Source organism: Bidens hawaiensis, unplaced genomic scaffold, assembly GCF_021521415.1.
Source record: "Bidens hawaiensis isolate Kalapana, Puna unplaced genomic scaffold, B.hawaiensis_p1.1 tig00026042_1, whole genome shotgun sequence".
Classification (NCBI taxonomy): Eukaryota; Viridiplantae; Streptophyta; class Magnoliopsida; order Asterales; family Asteraceae; genus Bidens; species Bidens hawaiensis.
Genome location: NW_027494197.1, coordinates 51767 through 74111, shown reverse-complemented (window position 1 = coordinate 74111; position 22345 = coordinate 51767). Strand labels below are relative to the sequence as shown.

The window sequence follows — 22345 nt, the reverse complement described above, 5'->3', positions numbered from 1 at the left end:
CGGGTTTTCATATAAACTAAAGGTTTATAATTTACTTTTAAACAAGAGGTTTTTCAGTAAATAAGAATTGAACTAAAGGTTCAATCGAGGATTGAGATATAATACTAAAGGTCTTAAGCCGGATCGTGTATCCGACTAACAAATATTTATACTCGTAACTATAGGTTCGAGATAAAGAAAGGGAAAGACCCTTGAACGGTGAGTGAAGCCGATCCTAAAGAGATAAGGTGAATACGCCCCCAAAACTTTTAAACTTGTTTTCAATTGAGTCAAACTTGTTATGTGAAATTGTTTACAAGGAACTTTGTGTTCCTAAAACCGTTATAACTATTGTGACACTCGTCAATTTCAGGTTAACTCCGTTAATCCAAACTCCGTCAATTCAAACTTAAGATTACTAGAACTATAACGCACATCTCATTACATTTAAACTAGGGTTTTAAATGACGCTTGACAATCACTACACATGTAGTCTTTCGGGATTGCACCGAAACACAAACGAGTTGGCTCAAACCATTGGTGAACAAACGACAAACATCAAAACAATAAGTAATTGATAATTATATGTTAGGCTTATGTCTTATTTGATAATATTGAGTAGAACATTAACTCAAGATGCAAAAAGCTATTTTGTGCTAGAAAAGTAATAACTAAAAGTTGAGGGGCCATTGTGTAATATAATTATTATTAATTAATAACAAAAACCCTAACCTCCTCTCTCCCTCCCAAACCCGATCGGCCCCCCCTCCCTCTCTTCTTGGCTGCCGTCACATTACACACACATACACACAAGGATTTTCAAGTTTTTGGTTGAAGAATTAAGGTGCTAGGAAGGTATTAACAACTACTCTATGCATTCCATATGTTTAATTTTGATATTTAATGGGTTAATCAAAACCCTAATTCACGAATTGATGATTTAGATGAGTTAGGGTTTGATTATATGCTTGATGATGACGGCTAATGAAATTGACAACTAGTTGTGTTATTGTTGTTTGATAATCACTTGTTCTTTGATTTAAACTTTCAAGAAAAACCCAAACTATGGGTGTAATGTGATATTGATATGCATGGTTGGTAAATATTGTGACTAGAGTGTTATATGCATGGATTATGGTTCATAGATTGTTGTTATGTTGAGTTTTGATGAAAACTGGTACTGGACAGATTGTTAAGTTTATGTTTAGATGACTGTAACTGAATGTTAATATGGTAATTGGTCGAAATTATTAATACTACAGTGTAGTAGGTTGAGTCTAGTTTCTATAAAGTCCAAGTTTGTAATTTTTGGACGTGTAAAAGTTAACTTTTATTATTTTACAAAACTGAGGTGCAAGTCTGAATTGTGAGGTCTGCTGTTAGGCTGTTTTGTAATTATCATATCTCATAAACTACAAGACCAAATGGGTTGGTTCCACTTCTGGAAGTTAACATGTTGAGTTAAGAACCTAACCCAATTGGTCTTGCATTAATTTAATTTACCATTTAACAGGAATAACAAATATCATTCTGTTGCGCATGATTTTGACTGCTGTGAGTTTACTGTAATGTTTTGGTTATTGTGAGAAATCTATGTGGAATAAAAATACAATAAAAATAGTTCTGGAGACCTAACTCATGTGTTCTTTTGTGAAAATTTTTGGTGAATTAATTGATATATTATGATCTGTTGGATAGAGTAATCTTTCAAGTAGAAATCTGTCTTGATAAAACTAGCTGCTAAACTATGTGAAAATACATGAAACGTGCTTGTTGTTAGATATTGCTATGTTTTTGACTAAATTGCCCTTGTGGGGAATGATTGCTAGTAATGTAAAATGTTAGTACTTGATACTTATGTAGTTGTTTACACATGAAATGTGTCACCAATGTGTTTGTCGAGTCACACAAAATTCACAAACGAAACACGAAACGTATCTCATGCATAGGTATTATGTGCCGAGTCTAGAGATTCAATAATAGTTCCAACACTTAGAAAATCTCATTCTTGTTTTAGAACGCTAGTGAGAATTTTCTGTGACGCACATCTCTCGGTTGACTTGTTTTTGAATTCTTTGCAAACAGTGAGTTTCACGTTCCCCTTTTACTCTTTTAAACGCTTTTACTTGGGGGAGAATACATACTCCAAAACGCTTTAGATTTTGTTATTAGTTATATATCACTTGTAAGGCTAAATGGCAAACGAACCAACTAAAGTCCTTCATAACATCGAACCGTTTAGTATTTGTATAATAGCGAGTCACTGTTGAGTAGTACCACTGGGTTTGACAAACCCCACCCAACGCTAAACTCGACTGGAGGTCGAGTGGGTGTAATCTTGGCTAACACATTTTCCATGGTCGTGGTAGACATGGTGGCAAGGCAATTGATAAACAGTCAGCTTCAGTGTCGAACATTTAGTAATACTTGTTTTATAGGCTAGCTACCTATAGATATATAATTGACATAACATTATCTGGTAACGCAAAACGCAAACGCAAAACGTAAACGCGATCGCAAATGCTTTATTTATATAAACTTGTGAACTCACCAACCCTGTGTTGACACTTTTAGTATGTTATTCTCAGGTAGCCGAGGCGGGCGCGCGGTATAGGAACATGCATTTCATTGAACTTCATCGTTTTTGCAAACTTGTTTTTAAACTGTTATTTATTGGGTTTTAAGTCGTCCTGCGTGACGCAACACGTGGTTTACGAATTTACGTTTCCGCACTTATTTAAATTTAAATTTTTTCGTGGTTTGAAAACTTTATTCATGGTGTTTTATTATAACTAATGATTCCGATCCTGTTAGTTCACACCCACTGACGGTAAAACTCCGTTAGTGGATTTTGAGGGTGTGACAACTATGGGTATGAACCTAGCCCTCAGGCTGTGGTATACATATGTCTGGATCCTTGCATAGATGGTACTATGCGATGTATGGGCTTGATCGCACCACCCTTGGTCGTAGGACGCTCTCCTACAGGGAGTACGACCATTATGTATATTTACGGGTACTTAACTAAGTCGAACGCTGCGGTGTTTGTGAGGTGACCTAGTGTAGAGGCTATAGTTTATGATGTGTTATTTGACTTGGTTATTCCTAAGCCACGTTGGGCCGAGGCAGGCGTAGTCTCGAGGGGTAATTAAGTAAAAGAAGTATTTTTGCGTCAGCGTGTTCACCAACATTCGTTGCTGACGTATTTTCTTACATTTTGCAGGTGAACAAGTTTAGCACTTGGAGTGTCGAAGTGCTACTAATATCCGATGGCTCGGATTATTTTGTAAACTTAATATGGTGGTTTGTAAATTATAAACACATAAATATTTTGTTAACTTAAACGGGTGTTTTAATCTCGACTTTTGATATATGTAAATATTACATTTTCGATCCTTAAAGTTTATAAGTCTTCCGCAAACTAAACGCAACTCTGATATATTTACAATCACGATACCAACTTATGGGTCATGCTCCTAGGCCTTAGAAGGGGGTGTGACAAGTATTGCAACTGGTACTGAAATCGGTACAGATTTGGTATCGTTTGTACCGAATAGTTACCAAAGTTTTGAGTTTCGGCACCGGTATATCTCAAATTTTACATTCAATACCGGTATCGAACGAATATTTTGGTATCGGTACCGGTATGTACCGATTTCATCTCTATGGGTGAATACCTAGAAGAAGAATTGCAAAGACCTTAAACATTTATAAAAACATATCTTTACTATTCGACTACTATTTTGTAACTTTTGTTTATAAATACTACGAAATTTTAGAAAAAAAAGAGCCAAATGATGGGGTATTATATTTATAAAAATAATATCAGCGGTGACCGGCAGCATTTTGGAAAACTACAACGGGGGTGACCGCGTTTAATACCTATAAAAATTTCCAAGAAAAATCGTGGAATTTACCCTACCAATGGAGAAAACAGCAGTGGCCGGGGCCATCCCCGGTCCCCATTGAACTCCGCCCCTTATGTGAAATACTTATAAGTTACATAAAATATGAATATGTATTACGACGTTGAATAAAATAAAATTTCATAAATATAAAAAGAAAACAAAAATAAATGGTAAATTTTCATTAATCTCTAAATTTCATCATATACAACATTTGTAGTTACCTTTTCATTGAGTATTTGAAGATTGACTCCATCTCTAGTATTAATTAGGGGTGTGCAAGAAACCGAAAAAATCGAATAATCCAAACCGAAAAACTGAACCGAAAAAAAAAACTGATGGTTTGATTTTATGTTTTTTGTAAAAACCGAACTAGTGGTTCAGTTTTGGTTTTGCATATAAAAAAATCAAAAAAACGAACTGAACCGAATTCCTAAATTTTTGTTTTTTTATATTTTATATTAAGTAATTTATTAGAATGTAATAGATATGTAACTCCAATGTTTTTAGCCAAAAACTGCACCACGCACACACCCCTAATATTAATCTAGAAAAATGTGACATAAATCCCTAAAAGATTTCCTTGTATATAATGTTTAAAACTTATTTAATAAACTTTTCTTACTAATAACACATGATTATTACTAAAAACATAAATCCTTTAATACTAATATTAATTTGATATAAGGTTTTATATTTTTAAGAATAATAGTGTTAAAAAAAAGGTTGATACAACTCATACAAATAGTTAAATAAACAATACATAAAGTTTAAATAAGGGTGTGCTTGGGATTGCTTACTTAAGTGGAAAAAAACTTTTTGTAAAAAAGAACTTATTAACTTATGATTTTTTTAAAAGAAGTTCTTAAAAAATGTTTTGGATTAGCATATTTGTTGGAAAAAACCAAAATGACTAAAAAAGACATTTTTTTTTAAAATGAGTGTAATGGGATTTGAGGGTTAGATGGGTGTAATAGGTAAATCAAACTCATTAAGTTAATAAGTTACATATTCCTACATTTTCAAAATCCATTTATTTTGCGTTCTCTATAAGTTAAAATTCATATGGCCTTATGGTTTGTCAAACACTTTTTACACCTTATTAACTTTTTAAAAAGTTTATAAGTTGTAAATTGATGAAAATAAGAAATCTCAAACACCCCCTAAATATATTATCTTATAAAGCAATATAAACTAATTTTTGTGTTTAACATTCAAAAAAATATATAATCAAAATACTAGATACTAAGGTTTTAAAACAATACTAATCCACAACAACTGAATAATACTTTAAAACATAAAAAACATTATCTTAAATATAAAAAGTCGTTTCACTTTTTCAAAGCAACAAAATATCTCAAACAATATGAAACCAATATAAGTTTTGGATAACAACGACCATAAGATATTTTGGTCATATTCACATGTATTTTCCTGGAATGTATTTATCTAGATTTGATACACATGAGCATGTTGCATGGCCAACAATGAAAATTACCGTTGTTGGATGGCTATTCAAAATTTGTAACATTTAAATATTTGTGATTTATGGGAAATAAACAAATGTTAATAAACACACGTAGGATAGTAAGATATATAAAAATTAGTTTCTAAGTTTTTGACCATATTATTATTATAATTTTTTCTGGAATATAATAGAAGTTATAATTATTGTCAGATTGTTAAAGATTTTGAAAATCATGAATGGTTTTCAAAAATTAAAGTGTTAAATGTAGTTTATATTTTAAATTAGTAATAAGATTAAGTATAAATTTAAAGCAATCACTTTTTAATGTGAAATTGTTAAGACTATTATTTTGTATAAATCATTAAATTGTAGAAATCAATGGAATGTTATATTCAAATTTTAAAACAAATATTGAAAATGGAAATCATTAAGAAACATTTCATTTTGTTAAAATTAAATATCATGGGGTAAACATGTTTTAATTTTAGTGCTTTGATGTGATAGAAATAAAGAGTATAGTTATGGAATGTTTTAAATGATTATATTAATAAAATAAAATAATTAAGAATTTAAGATGAAAAGAGAGGGGTGTCACTTGGAAAAATATTATGCCAATTAAGAAATATGTTGTTGAATCATCATTTTTGTTTATTATAATAGTAGATGAATGAACGCATGCGTGTCAATACCATAAAAATGACTGACTGATTTTAAAAATAGTTGTACCTTGTTCACAAATAACTTTGTGACAGAAATCTCCATGTCAGTAAAGTCTAACATTTATGACTAACTTTGCGTCTGTTTTATTTATTTATTTGTTTGTTTTTATAAAATGTTTAGGAGTTCTTTTTAGGTTAAGACAGAAGAAAATTATAAAGTACTAATACGAATTATAAAACGCAATACCGGTTAAATGTTTAGAAAGGGCTAAATACAACATGTTTTCACTAAAGTCATTAGGTTAGGATGCCATTATAAACAATCTATATAATATATATAAACGAAGACATAAAAATCCTATGTGTCGCGATTTGGTCGCTTCCCATTTTTTTGGAGTCACCAGAATTGCTTAATTTTTAAATAGAGGTTTCTCATGCATTTGACCCGAATTCATGGATGGGTCTTACCAAACCCAGATGTTCCTTAAACGGGTTATAACATCTCAATAAATAACAAATTATTCTCACCAAATTATTGATGTAAATATCCTGTAAAATAGGATATACTAAAAATTAATATCTTATTTATTTTAAAAAAGATATATATATATATATATATATATATATTATTTAAATTAAAAACCAATTTGATAGTAAAAAAAATAAACGGGTCTTAAGTCTCATCAAACCATAAGTATATTATTAACTTTCATAAATATCGTTTATAACTAAAAATCCAATTTCATAGTAAAAAAAATAAACGGGTCTTGGGTCTCATCAAAATCATATAGCTTTTAAACCGGGTATAACATCTCATTTATTTGTGAAACAATTTATCATCAAACAATAAGTATATTATTAACTCTCATACAATAAAAAAATATAAATTCAAAAAATAAATAATTATTAGAACAAACAATGTAAAACAACCCCCGTAATACATGGGATAAAAACTAGTAGTTATATAAACTTATATTCCACAATCGTTTTTTTCTTTTCTTGTTTCATCACATGATTTTGTTTCCCTATGTAGATGTGATCCATTTTCTTTTCTATTTGGGAAAAAAGTCCCAAGAAAGTTATATGCGTATCGTCGTAAAATGAGGATGCAAATTATGTTCAAATCACCTTCAAGATTATCCAATGACGGCTGCTTCTAATGATAAATGCCATTATGCCCACTTTGGATAATCATAATGGTGATGGTCCTGATGGAGATTAGGTGATAGAAAAGTATATGGAATATACTATGGATGATCTTTTAATCCTTTGGAAATGGATATATGAAGTTGACGCCACGTGTTAGGAGAATGTATGAAAATAACGTTAGGTAATTTTAGTGTTATTAACGCGTACTTTAGTATATTGGATTAACTTGTCGATTGAGTAATAACGTTAGAGATTAAATGAGTTGAGTGACGCGAAAGTGTGGGCTTGATTTAGTTCTACATGTTATTTGGGTTTTGTTATTAAAATAATAACTTGGACCTTAATATATTATGTAGTGGGCTGCTAATTAATTAGGTTTGGGCCTAAAACCCATGCCATCAATCTTTATTTTTTTTAAATATTTGGAGCTACCCACAATACTACAGTTAGTTAGTGTTTATTTCCTGAAATGAAATGTCAACCGTCCATGTTGATTTTGACACTCCATGCTTAACTCACCCAAGAACACCATCAAGGAGGAAATCCAAAAATATGGGACACCTCTGGTTAGGTTACAAACTTGAGACCGTAGATCACAAGCCTTAACCATTACCCCATGCCATTAAACCAGATGACCAATTGTGACATCAATCTTAATTAAGATGATGGAGGCCATATGCATATCTAACCTTGAATCGATTGCTATAGAGAATGAACGAAGGGTTATCGCATTCTGTTCTTCACCACATTCATAAAATTATCCAAATCCAATTCCAATAATGAGAAATCTCTATCTTATCCGATAAATCAATCATGCTTAAACCGCTAAATATGTTTATCTGAAAATTCTCAAACGATTTAGAAATTAATCTAGGCCACTAATTATTTATGAAGATTGAAATCAAGATGATAGGTTGAATATTTGATCGAATTCATCATCCATCCAGGTACGCAAATTTTAAAACAAATAAATCTCAAATAATAGGGGTGTGAATGTTGTCGAGTTAAAGGGTTAGTGAGTTGTAGGTTTCAGGTTAATGAATTGAGATTATGAATTCTTAAACCCTAACTCAACCCACATATGCTTATAGGTGTCTTGTAGTGTCGGACCAACTTAAAGTCATGTTTGTGTCGAAAACATATAATCAAAGGCGCCTTTATATCAAAAATTAAACAACAAACAAATTCATACAAATTATAAGATAAGAAGACAAATGGGGATGAAACTTCAAGAATAATAAAAAAAAATTAAAGGTTACATTGTTGATTGTTTGTGTTTCCATTGATGAGATGAAGGTTAAATAGACGCCATGGAGGAACGAAGTAGCCATTGAACACCCATCGAGCTTTCCACAATTTTAGTCGGGGTTTCCATATAAGAACCATGTGATGCCAAGGTGGAGAAACGTGTCTATTAAGAAGCCTAAGAAAAACCGGTCTTGAAGCAGCCCATCAATGAAGCCCATATGCATAACAAAGAATAAAAAAACCCAATATGAACCTATAAGAAACTAGTGATTATGACGTTGGCCCAAGTATTGAAGACCGGGCTATTATGTTTCTGGAGGTTCAAGATCGCGCTACAAAAGGTGGCCCATGAAAACGGGCATAACTTGGCCCATGAAGCTCCGTTTCAGGCATATTACCAATCAAATCAAAGCTTGAGCCGAGGAGCACATTGTGACAAACGCCTACGGCGGTTTGGCCCCTGTCCGAAGCCCAAAAACGCATTCTAAATTAAGTTATGGGTCTTTTAATGTTTTTTCAGCACTTTTTATGTCTTTATTTTTGGGTTTGTGTTTGGTCCATGGCCTTTTTTGGGCCCATTTCGTATTAAAAACTCTTTTTATATTCAGTTTATGTAATATGAACAATCAGACTTGAATTTGATAATAATTATTTTCTCTTCACTTTCCTTGACCTTTGGGTGGGATTTGGGGGGTTTTGGAAGTTCATCACGGGTATTCGTTGAATCAACGTGATTCGATCTTTATTATTGTTTTACCGCTGCATCAGATTAGGTAACAATTTAGTAACTAATACGACTCAAATGATTTTTATTATATTTGATGTAATTCATGTACTTTTACTTGTTGTTTCTTTATCTCTCATTCTCAATTAACAAGTTTGGGCTTATATATTTAGTTAGAGGTTAGAAAAACCAAATGAATGGATTAGGGAATGAATAATAAACTAAACAGAAAAAAATTGTTAGAAGTGAATAGTTGATAAAAGGTTTAAACGAGAACATTAATTTCAGTTTTAGAAGTTTGTCAATTAGAGAACAGGAAAAGTAACAATAATAATAATAACATCTAACTTAACTTTTAACACTTTTGATATTTAAAATCTAAATATTATATTACTAATAAAAATTTACAAATGGATCAACCTATTGATTAAATGGGCCTTGTATGGATTGGCCGATTTTTTAAATGGCTCTTGTTTGGGTTGATGTGTTTAATAAATGAGTTATCTCATGTCTCAACTCTCAAGTCTCAGCTCACAAAACTTTTGTTTTAAGTCATGTAAAAAAGTTGTTGTGCTTATCAAATACACTAGAAAACAATTCTTTTATCTTATAAATCCTATGAGAGAGTAATTTGTTCTATCAATTGTTTGATTTTTCATTTCTTTTATATTTAACCGATTAGAACCATGACCCCCTTCTATGTTTTACCAACCTTTAATCCCTTTTGTTTTTAAACTTTTTGGGTGATATTTTATAAGGTTCTTTATAAAACGCAGCCCATAAGTACCAATGCTGGCCTGATCTTTCACTTATGAATATTGCAACTCTAAAACGTATTATTATTTTAACTCCTCACCTGTCTTTATTTAATTAAATATGTTAGAATTCGGGTATTGCAATACACACACAAACACAAATAATCTGCAAGAGCAAAATATAAACGAAGATGAACACACGAGATTTACGTGGTTCGGTCGACTGACCTACGTCACCAGGATACTTTATTATTGCTTTCTGCCTCACTTGTGAGGAATTACAAATACAACGATTACATTATATAGAGACTAGTTAGGGTTTCTAGCTTAGGGAATAAGATAACATAAACGGGCCCTAATAAAGAGATATAGGGCTGGCCCAAAACCTCCCATGTCTTCCATCTTTATAGACCCATTTAATCCGTCTTCAAGTAAACCGGACCCAAACCAAGCCCAAGCCTCCACAAACCCAACAATCTCCTACTTGGAGGCTTGATAATCTTCAAACTGCCTACCGATGATCGCTTGTACCTCTTGTAATCTTCCTCGTCTTCCTGGTTGCATCTGCCTTCTCATCAGTTAACCTGAACGCCAGTTGAAGCTCCTCCGAGCTCCAACACATCAGTCATGGCTACAACTGCCACCGACTCATTCTCTGTCCCTACCGGCTCCCACTTACACGAACTGCTGAGTCCTGGAATACCTTGAGAACAAACAACACTCTCCATATTAAGCAGGTAATTTTCTGGAGAGACTTTAACCGCTGAAATACTGGTTCTCTTAACCCACTGTCTAGTAACTCTGGCAAAAGCTTTGACTGACTGACTGCCAGTGCTCCCACTGCCACTAAAACCTCTTACTGGTTTTTCTGAACCTCTTCTAGCACGTTCAACCTGAATCTAACATGTGGCTCTGGATTTATCTCCTGCAAAACAAACCTTCTTCTGCCCACTAGACTCTGTGAACCGGACTTTGGTCTTCTTCTGAATTGGGTCGGTCACTCCCTCAGACGATAAACTAACCATATACAATGAACCCCTCTTTCTTCCTCGAGCAATGACAATATTTCCCTTTACAACTTTCCACTGCCCGTTCCCAAATTTAACCTCATGTCCCTGTTCATCCAACTGCCCGACAGAAATCAACTTTTTCTTTAAGCTTGGAATTACTCTGACATCCTTCAAGGTCCATGAATCGGCTGAAGTAACTAAATTCATGTCACCCATGCCCGTAACATCAAGAACATCATTGTTTGCCTGTTTAACCTTACCAAAATCACCTTCCTTCAGATTCTGCAATGCTTCACTGCTGTGGGGTAGCATGAAATGAAGCACCAGAATCCATGACCCAGGAATCAACATTATCCTCAACACTAAGAACTAAAAACTCATCCTCTAGGCATTCTTCTGCAATGTTAACTTCTTTCTTTTCATTCTTATCATTTGGACACTGATTCCTGAAGTGTCCCTTCTCTTTACAACCCCAGCATTCAATATCTTTACGAGTCATAGACTAACTCCTCTTCCTGCTCCCACTGCCCCGTTGTTTTTCCCTACCTCTGCCTTCTGTGACTAATATATTACCTGCTAATTCACCTGAACTTCTGCGTCTTGAATCTTCTCCAAGAATCAAATCCCGAATCCCATCAAAAGTAGATTTTGTAGACGAACTACAAACCGCAGTCACTGTTTGCGACCAACTGTCGGGCAAAGAGGGTAATAACAAAAGACCTTGAACTTCATCATCAAACTTAATGTTGACTGACACTAAGCGGGACATGATCGAATTAAGATTATTAATATGCGTTGCAATAGACCCACCCTCTTTCATTCTTGTAGTCATTAGCTCTCGGATAAGATAGACCTTATTTGCTGCAGAGGGCTTCTCATACATGTTGGATAGTGCATCCATCATACCACGCGCTGTGGTTTCCTTCATGATGTTAAATGCCACATCTTTCGACAACGACAAAGTAATACATGCCCGAGTCTTCTTGTCTAACTTCTTCCAATCTGCTTCTGACATCTTTTCTGGTTTTTCATCTGCTAGCACTACATATAAGTCTTTTTGACAAAGTAGCGCTTCAACCTGCATCTTCCACCAACCAAACTTCTGCCCATCAAACTTCTGTATCATAACCTTTCTGTCTTCTGGCATAACAATGACCAAACGAAACATGGATACGAACAAAGACATACACAACAATGGCACGATCCTGAGCTTAACGACTGTTCTACTGAACTGTTAAACAAAGGCACCCGGCTAAACTGCCCAATAGATACGCCAAAAACTCGATAATTAAAAACCCACTTCAAAACTCACAAACCAACCCCAAACCTAATCAATAATCAAAAACTGAAACGAATAAGAAACACGAACCTGTTCCGAGGTTTCTTTCTGATAGAGATGGTTAAAAAATAAACTAGAAAAGCAATATAATTGCTTTCATCGTGTTAAAGGCCTACTGCCTTTTTGCTTGGAATAATTGTTTAGCACAGTAGAAATAAAGTTGACTCTTTTTGGATTTCACGTGCAGAGTGATTGTGTATATATTGCAAAAATCAAATATTAAATTGCAATATATAATGTGATGATAGTTATCACAATTCTCAACGAGCAAAAACAATAATAATATTATAAAGTTAAATAAAGAATTGAAGACTTGATACCAACAATCGATGGGCCTTTTTTTCCCACGGCTATAACCTGCCAAACAGGAAAACCTCAAACCCTAGATCGATCCAAACAACTTCTCTTGCATTGTGTTTCTCCCGTGTGTAACCATAATCTCGGCTCTTGATACCACTTGTTAGGAATTCGGGTATTGCAACACACACACAAACATAAATAATCTGCAAGAGAAAAATATAAACGAAGATGAACACGCGAGATTTACGTGGTTCGGTCGACTGACCTACGTCCACGGGCTGCAACCAGGATACTTTATTATTGCTTTCTGCTTCACTCATGAGGAATTACAAGTACAACGATTACATTATATAGAGACTAGTTAGGGTTTCTAGTAGCTTAGGGAACAAGATAACAACGAGCCCTAATAAAGAAATATAGAGCCGACCCAAAAACCTCCCATGTCTTCCATCTTTATAAACCCATTTAATCCGTCTTCAAGTAAACCGGACCCAAACCAAGCCCAAGCCTCCACAAACCCAACAAAATCAAGTGACAAATACGGGGTTGGTATTTTTGGATCATTCGTATCAATTATGAAATGAGATTCCAGTATTCCACTTTACATGATTAATAACTTAACCGTCATATGTATTACATTAATTTAAGGGATTTTCTAACATATGCCCTTGGGACACATGTAAGAAACATTAATTATGGTAATATTCTTGTTAAAATTATATATTTATATTATTTACATTAATAACTATTATATTTAACATTACATTTTCCCCTTCTAATTCTAAATCTTACTTGCATTGATAACTATTAAATAAAATTTTTTAATTCCCTCTAAAATAACTATTTCATCTCCCACCATTTTTATATTCATTTTTATGTAAAGAATATTCAAATATGAAAGTAACTTTTGAAATTCCTATAGCGTCTTCAAGTGCTGAACCAACTCAAGATCAGCTTTCTCTAGCGATTCAATATTCGGCTTGCAAAGAAAATGACACAAGTTTTGTTGTCAAGCATTACAAAGCGGCTCGATGGCATTAGGTTATTTGGGATGGTAAGATGGATGCCAACACTTGCAAAACTTTGAATTTATCAGGATACTTTTTCGTCATGTTTTGAGTGTTCTTCTCCATACGGGTTGTTTTGAAATTTCTTTTAGTTATTGGCTATCACAATGGAGACGAGAAAAGACTCAATTCAATAACGTCTCTCAATTACACCAAGAATGAACTTTGGATATTACATCATCTTTTACAGAATATTATGATTCTATAACTAATGCAATTGAAGGGTTCAACACTTAGAGACGTTATAGGAATTTCGAAAGTCACTTTTATATTTGAATATTTTTTACATATAAATGAATATAAAAATGGTGGGAGATGAAATTAATTTTAGAGGGAATTAATTTTTTTTATTTAGTAGTCATCAATGGAGGTAATATTAAAAAGAGGAAAATATAAATTTAAATATTATACTTATTAAAATATAAATGTAATTTTTTCTTTCGAACGGTCTAAAGATGAATTTAATTAATTAATATAAAATTTTAGTTTTAATAAGAATATTTTCATAATTAATATTTCTTACATGTGTCGGGCACATGCTAAAAAATCCCTTAATTTAAAGCAATAACTATACATGTTTAAGTAGTTTTCAAATTTTTTTTTACATTAAATTGCTTAGACATTGGACGACCCATTACAAAATAACATATTCATAATGGTTATGAAGGATCCTTATATTTTGGGAATTCATTCGGTATCAACCATCAACAATTTGTCACAAAGTTTGATTTTAAATGAATCCAAACATATATATTGAGTTTAAATAAGATATATACACATTAAGAGTATAACAAAAAAAAATTCATAAACAATATATAGAAGGTTTCACTTTGGTTTGGATCATAGTTGGCGAACAAAAGTTAACCTGGACTGAAACAAGTCGTTTTATAAAAAGATATTAAAATAGGTAACTAATAATAATAACAATAAAAAAATAATAATAATGGCATCAATTAATTGGAGAAGAAATTAAAGGCATGCATATCACCATTACCATATAAAATAGTAGAGGGCCACAATGGTTCAACGTGCATGAAACCAGCCTTTGAAATCGGTTTTAAAAAACAGCCAACAAAATGTATTTATATATAAACACTTAAGCCTATGTATTCTTATTATCATTCCTCTCTCTCTTCACCTTCATCATCATTTTCCAAATCTACATTAATCATGTCTTGCTTCAAGGGAAAGTACGCTGGTATATTCTTTAATATTGTTTTCAAGTGTATTTTGTTGTTTCATTTTATTTTATATACGTGACTCTATATATTATTCTATCGTTTATCATCATCATGAAATAGATCTTATTGACCGCCGTATGTTTAAATGTTTGGATTTTTCAGAAATTAACGAAACCGAATATATATGTAATTTGGGATCCATATTCTGGCTTAATACATGAATTGTTAATGTTTGTTGCTATATATTCATGTATGATTGAATAGCAACGTTGATCTACATTTTTATATGTAACAAATATAGATCATATATCCGAGTGGTTGCATTATGATCATATTTAGTAATGTTTTCATATTATATTATATTCTGGTTTGACATTTGAATTTGCATACCTAATATATATGATCAAAAAGCATACATAATGTATCATTATTTAGTATATATGGTTTATTCAATGTATCATTTTATTTCATGTGAATCTGTCTTAATAATGTTTGTTAATATATGAATCTGGTGTTTTTAAATGACAAGTGATTGGTTGTTGATCAGATGAGCTTATTGCCAATGCTACCTACATTGGTACACCCGGAAAGGGTATTCTTGCTGCTGATGAATCAACCGGGACAATCGGAAAGCGTCTTTCCAGCATCGGTGTTGAGAACAGCGAGTCCAACAGGCGAGCCCTCCGTGAGCTTCTGTTCTGCACTCCCGGTGCCCTTCAATATTGCAGCGGAATCATCCTTTTTGAGGAAACTCTTTACCAGAAGACTGCTGCAGGTAATCAATCCTATTCACAACATATTATTTTTTAAACCGAGCGGGTCGGTCGATGGGTCAAACGGGTTCTGGCCAAAACAGAGTTCGTATTAAGTTAGACTCGAGTTCTACCCATTTACGCCTATATTTGGCTTAGCCTCCTAACTATATATGGTCATATTATTACAGGCAAGCCTTTTGTTGAGATAATGAAGGAGAACAAGGTCCTCCCTGGAATCAAAGTCGATAAGGGTACAGTCGAGCTAGCTGGAACAAACGGTGAGACCACCACCACGGGTCTTGACGGTCTAGGCCAGAGATGTGCTCAGTACTATGAAGCCGGTGCTAGGTTCGCCAAGTGGCGTGCAGTTCTCAAAATTAGCGCCAACGAGCCATCCCAGCTATCAATTAATGAAAATGCTTATGGGCTGGCCCGATACGCGATGATATGCCAAGAGAACGGGCTCGTGCCCATTGTTGAGCCCGAGATCCTCGTTGACGGGCCCCACGACATCAACAAGTGTGCTGATGTCACAGAGCGAGTGCTAGCCGCATGCTACAAGGCTCTTAATGACCACCATGTGCTTCTTGAGGGCACCCTTTTGAAGCCCAACATGGTCACCCCGGGGTCAGACTCCAAGAAGGTTGCACCCGAGGTGGTGGCTGAGTACACGGTCCGGGCCCTTCTACGAACCATGCCAGCTGCGGTCCCAGCCGTGGTGTTCTTGTCTGGTGGTCAAAGTGAGGAGGAGGCTACAGTCAACCTCAATGCTATTAACAAGGTCCAGGGTAAGAAGCCCTGGAGCCTAACCTTCTCGTTCGGGCGGGCCCTACAACAGAGTACCCTCAAGGCGTGGGCCGGTAAGGAGGAGAATGTGAAGAAGGCTCAAGAGGTGTTCCTTGCTCGATGCAAGGCTAACTCTGAGGCCACACTCGGGAAATATCAGGGCGGTGCTGCTGCTGAGGGTGCTACTGAGAGCCTTCACATTAAGGACTATAAGTACTGATTTGTTACGGGTGAACACGTCTCTGAATACTCGTGGGTTTAAGCCTCGGGTCATACATTTTTTTTTATTATTTTGGTCTAGTGTTAGTAATGGTGTCCAAAAATAAGCCCGCGAAGCGCTGGCATTTGTCGAGGTTTGATGGTATCTCGACCCGTTTTTAAGTTCTTTTTTGTTTTTTTCTTCTTTATATGGTGTATACATCTATCTTCTGGATGATAATATGATATGAACAATTTGTGATTTTGTTCAACTATGTTTCTAAACTTTTGTGGACGATTATGATACATCCAAATACTTTTATGAACAAAGAAAAACGTTATTGTTATGTTAAACCATGTAAGGGGCTGAATGATTATGATACTCGTATTGGTTCCTAGAATCTCATAAAACAGTTTCAAGGCTTAATACCTTTTTGGAGTTTCAACTAAAAGCCCAAGAACATATACAAGCCTTTTAAGGCTGATTTAGTGTAGAAATTATACTTTTTAAAAAACACATAAGATTATTTGGGATTCTGATAATTGTTGGTTAGTCATGGTTTCGGTTTTCTTCGGTTTGATTGTTTGTTCTTTCTAAATCTAAACGCATCAAATTCAAGTTAGCCAAGTTGAATAAAAAGAGTTCTAATTCAGTTCGTTTTGTTTTATTTCAATCTAAAATCCCTGAATATTTAACATGAGTGTTCAATGATTCGGTTTTTGGGGTTGTTAGTTCGGATTTCCCGGTTTTGTAATATGTATTTGCTATTTAGTATATATGTATAAAGACGATGACTCCTAACGCTAACGCTCAACCACAAATTTAAACACCAATAATAATGTAACATCTAGTCATACACATGAAAATATGTTCGAATTTCGTTTCAGTTTTAAAGTATTTAAACCAAATTTAAATTGGTGATTCGGTTTATGTTCCACAAATATGAATTCGCCTCAAACTGAATAACTTGAATAAACCAAATAGCAAACAATAACTATTATAAAATTTAATAATTTGAGTGAATCCAATTACAAATTTAGTCAGATCTTGTTTAATCTAACCCAAATCAATAACAAATAGTAGTAAAAATATATAAAAAAAATTATCCAATCGATACTAACTGGGGGAGATTATTGTGTGGGCCAGCCGAGTCGTGGGCTCGTGGCCCACCCAACTTTTGTACTCAATAGTGTAAATTTTTTGAAAAAAAATTTATGTATTGGGTCTCACAATCCAAATTATAGTTTAAAATCATTCGGTTCACCTATATTACATGTTCAAGATTCGAACACTGTAACACCCCCTATGTACATGCAAAAATTTTGTTTATCATCATCGTTATCATCGTACTCAGTAAATCCCACAATTAACAAAGTTATAACTCGGCTCGTTTATTTAATCTTAGGCTCGTTTAACTTTAAAAGTCGAGCTCGAGCCTAGCTAAACTTCCTCGTTTAATTTCAAACCTGAGCTCTTGAGAGGAGTACGTAAGTAAAAGGACTTTACTTGTCGATTAAAACTAAAACAATATAAAAGCACAGTCCCTGTATACTTTCTGAGAAGCAAACAATCAGAAAGAGAAAGATGGATAGAGAATGGGGTTCGAAGCCTGGCAGCGGTGGCGCCGCCTCCGCCCAAAACGAGGCGATTGACCGCCGTGAGCGGCTGCGTAGAATGGCTCTCGAGACCATCGATCTCGCCAAAGATCCCTATTTCATGCGTAATCATCTCGGAAGGTAAACCCTATGGTTTCTGGTTTATTACATTCTGTTTGTTAATTGTTCCAATGGAATGAATGATTGCTTTTTAATTATTATTATTCTAATTTTGATTTGTTTCAGTTATGAGTGTAAATTGTGCTTGACCTTACATAATAATGAGGGCAACTACTTGGCCCACACGCAGGGGAAACGCCATCAGACTAATTTGGCCAAGCGAGCTGCTCGTGAGGCCAAGGACGCCCCTGCCCAGCCGCTGCCTCATAAGCGAAGCGTTAGTCTTCGCAAGTCAGGTAATGCTAAAAACTTACCTTATATTGTGACTTTTAAATTGAATTATTTTGTTGTTAACTTTAGGAATTAGTAGCATTATGGTCGTTTTTGAACCTAAGAAGGTTGCGTTATAGGAACCACTAACTAAATGCTTTTAGTCTGCATCGTTAAGATTCATACGCTCTAAGCTTGTGTCTTGTGTTCATTCAAGAGGTCTTCAATTAAGTTTAGATTGGATTATTTGATTTCATAAGTATAAATGTTTTTCATCCATTGCGTGAGAAAAAGACCTAGCCTTGGATAAGTAACATATTCGAAACAGTGGGTAAGTATTTCCTGTAGTTAAATTGCTCACTATCAGTTCATCACTGTTCATAGTTTTAAGTTATTATATAGGAGATGAGCATGAGAGTTTTTGGTTTGTGGATATTGGGTAGGACTCTTTCCTCTTTGGAAGTGCAAGGGCTAATTCGTTAGTTTTGGGAAATCATGGATTCATGATATTTCTTTAACTCAGGATATTGGAGATATAGGTGGTAATTTAGCCAGTGCGTTGATGTTAGATTATAGGATTTCAAGTGAGTACAATATGGGTCTCATTGTGCGTTAATCAGCTAGATACGGGAAGCCTTGGACCAAGATTGTTGCATGCTTATTTATCTTCAGTTTGAGTGCTTATATTTTGATTTAAGTTTCTGAAAGCTTTTTCTAAGGGGTATAGCATGTTAAGGATATGCAATACGTAGGTCTGGGCTACAGAGAAATTTAAGTTCCATCGTTTTATTGAAGGTAGTTCTGTTATTAATGACTACAGAGTATGTATTGCTACAAAAACGGTTGGCACACACACACACGTGTGCACTAATCACTATGCTTAAGAGTTCTGTAGGAGAAGAAAGTGTAAATATTTAGTGCAAATTTTTGTATCGTTAGGTTTTGATTTCAATAGTCTTATCTTGGTTATTATGAAAACTTACACTTTAGCTGCATCACTTTATGATTACAAGATATTCTTATATGAAAAAGAGATATTTCACGAAGTGGTTTTATCTTTGTTAGTTTTTGTTTCTTGAAGTGATAGGTAGATAAGTGGTTTAGTCATTAGTAGCCTTCTAATGCTTAGTCACTGATGAAATGTTGCAGGTTTATATGGAGGCTTAAGGATGATATAAGTAGTTCAATAATTATGACCATTGGTGAATTATCTAAATAAGTAAAGTGACATTTTGATTCTACCTTCTTTCAAGAAAATTACCATTCTATGTTACTAGTTTTATTATTTCACTGATAAGTTATTTGGGAAAGATTGGGAAGATATCTATCAATCCCTGCTTGATTTTCTTTAATGTAGTAATAGTACTTGTACTTGCTATTGATCTTATCATGTTTTAGCTGCAGACAACTGTTTTGTGCATAATACTCAACAAAGAGCTTGCATTCTTCTAGCACTTAACATTTGCATTTGTACCTCAACTGGCTTAACATCCTAATTGTATCAATTGTGCAGTTAAGATTGGTCGACCTGGCTACCGTGTGACGAAGCAGTTTGATCATGAAACAAAACAAAGATCTTTGCTATTCCAGGTACATTTTCGTTTCCTTGACAAAACGTCTCTCTGTTTTTACAAATGTAACAAACTGAAATTATACTTTTGTCTTTATTTATTTTGATAATCCACAGCTTAACTAATGTTCTGTCATTTATTTGGTTCTCATTTCAGATTGAATATCCTGAAATTGAAGATCTTACAAAACCAAGACATAGATTTATGTCATCCTATGAGCAGGTATGTTCTTTTTGGGTTTTACAAGCATGTAATGTCATGGTATAAATATTATCATATTAACGAATCCTTGTTTTATGTGACTTTGACAGAGGGTCGAGTCTTTTGACAAAAGATACCAGTATCTTTTGTTTGCAGCTGAACCATATGAGACAATTGCTTTCAAGGTATTTCTATTTCATTTTCGCACCTATGATGTTATATATATGATTATATAATGTGCTGACTGTGCAATTTGTTTTGTAGGTCCCAAGTACAGAAATTGACAAATCTACCCCCAAGTTTTTCTCTCACTGGGACCCAGATTCCAAAATGTTTACGGTAATAATCATATTTAATATCATATATACCCTTGCAAACTTGAAGTTATAGATGGGTGGCCATGTAAAAAGTTTTAGAATTTATGGGTAAATGATCATTTATAAAAATTGTTTATAATGAATTTGGTATATTTGATATTTTATCCACTTTGTACTTCAAATTTGTAGGGGTATATATAAAATTGCCTCTTCTATTCTCCTGTTTCTGACAACTTGTTACAATGTTGCAGTTGCAATTGTACTTCAAGGTGAAACCACCAGAGGCTAATAAACCAGCATCCGCTGCAGCAACCAATGGCACATCGGCTCCTGGTGTTCCACCACCGCCACCACAACAAGCTCCGCCACCACCACCGCCTGCATCAATGGGAAACCCACCAAGGGGAATGCCGCCGCCGCCTCCTTCAATGGGAAATGGTCCACCCAGACCGATGCCGCCTGGAGGCAACTTTCCGGCTCCACTACCGCCTGTTGGAGGTGGCATGTCAAACTTTACACCTAGGCCGCCAATCCCCCCGCCATCACAAGGGTTTCAAGGGCAGAATCAAGGTCTACGCCCTCCGCCGCCTCCACCACCTCAGTAACCGAACTGAATGAACCAGGGTTTTTAAGCCTGCATATAAGATATTCAGGATTTTTGTACCGTGCACGTAGTGTGTAGGCTGATCATGATGAATTTGTTGCTGTGTCGGTTGTCTTTCTTTAAAAGATGTTTAATATGAGATACGTGTTATACGATTATGTGATTTCAAATTTGCGCAAGATATTTTAAAATGTTCGATGCTCTTAAATGCATAGAGCTTCTTTTTAGAATATGTTTTGTAGAATCGTTTTGGTTTTTTTAACATGTTTGGTTTGGTCTTAACCGGTTTTAAGCTAGTTCCAACCGGCAGTTCGGTTTGATTCCTAGCCGGTTCCTGCCAAACCGGATTCATTACTGGTTCCGGGTGGTAATCGCTTCGCTTCCTGTTCCTGAACCCTTTGTCTTGTATACCTATATCAAACTAGTTTCACGAGTCGAGCACCGTTTTACCAAGAATGTTAATAAGAGTATTGATTGTATCTCTTCTATTAGGGAGAAGATATTCATAGTATTCATTAATGCTCACAGTGAACGAGTTGAGCGTGTGCCGAAATGGTGGTAAAAGTCACACTAGTTGGTTTGAAGCGTTACCTTACGGTCCGAGGTTTTATCAACTGGTTGGTATGATAGGTTGGTGCATACCGGACGAACACAAATGTTGGTTCTCTGGTTTCATCTAAAGGATCTGTTCGAAGTCCTTATAAGATTTTGTTGTTAAGTGAGTTTGATTAGTTGTGATTTCGTTGTTATACTTTGATTGTTTTGAGTTAAATTTGATTGTTCAAAACTATACTATATGATTTTACAGTTTTTACATTTTTTTTATATACCATCGTTTTTGGTACAACAATTTCCTTTCATATTTGTGTTTCCATGTGATTCTATTGTTTTTTTCTTATGATTTTAGACATCATGGGCCACTAATAACTACGACTATATTTTAGTTTAAATAATGATTTCGATATTAAAACACCGTGTGTGTCAAATTTGGGTTGGTGATAAACCATGTCGTATAAGAAGATCGAACCGGTTGTAGGACCAAAAAAAAAAAAAGAAAAGAAAAAAAGAAAATCACGAACGTATTTGCCAATTATGGTCTGGTACAATTAGTCGATGATTGCAGGACAGCTCAACAACAACCTA

General features: G+C 34.5%; 2 protein-coding genes across 2 annotated transcripts; both read left to right on the top strand.

The window, feature by feature from the left end:
- Positions 1 to 14758: 14758 nt before the first annotated feature.
- On the top strand, positions 14759 to 16740 carry LOC143572836 (fructose-bisphosphate aldolase 6, cytosolic-like). The gene is made up of 3 exons (XM_077057885.1): positions 14759 to 14801; positions 15332 to 15559; positions 15728 to 16740. Exons 1-3 carry the CDS (start codon positions 14774 to 14776, stop codon positions 16543 to 16545), a joined length of 1074 nt encoding a protein of 357 aa, XP_076914000.1. The 5' UTR covers positions 14759 to 14773; the 3' UTR covers positions 16546 to 16740.
- Positions 16741 to 18081: 1341 nt separating this feature from the next.
- On the top strand, positions 18082 to 21410 carry LOC143572835 (uncharacterized). The gene is made up of 7 exons (XM_077057884.1): positions 18082 to 18260; positions 18366 to 18535; positions 20023 to 20099; positions 20237 to 20302; positions 20392 to 20466; positions 20546 to 20620; positions 20850 to 21410. The coding sequence occupies exons 1-7, from the start codon at positions 18109 to 18111 to the stop codon at positions 21201 to 21203; spliced, it is 969 nt and encodes a 322-aa protein (XP_076913999.1). The 5' UTR covers positions 18082 to 18108; the 3' UTR covers positions 21204 to 21410.
- Positions 21411 to 22345: the final 935 nt, after the last annotated feature.

Bases quoted from the DNA above. Each gene is read 5' to 3' on its own strand.
- LOC143572835 (XM_077057884.1), top strand. From the start codon at position 18,109: ATGGATAGAGAATGGGGTTCGAAGCCTGGCAGCGGTGGCGCCGCCTCC. The intron at 18,261-18,365 runs GTAAACCCTATG...GATTTGTTTCAG, and splicing joins ATGCGTAATCATCTCGGAAG to TTATGAGTGTAAATTGTGCT. The intron at 20,467-20,545 runs GTATTTCTATTT...TTTGTTTTGTAG, and splicing joins ATGAGACAATTGCTTTCAAG to GTCCCAAGTACAGAAATTGA.
- LOC143572836 (XM_077057885.1), top strand. From the start codon at position 14,774: ATGTCTTGCTTCAAGGGAAAGTACGCTG. The intron at 14,802-15,331 runs GTATATTCTTTA...GTTGTTGATCAG, and splicing joins CTTCAAGGGAAAGTACGCTG to ATGAGCTTATTGCCAATGCT. The intron at 15,560-15,727 runs GTAATCAATCCT...ATATTATTACAG, and splicing joins TTACCAGAAGACTGCTGCAG to GCAAGCCTTTTGTTGAGATA.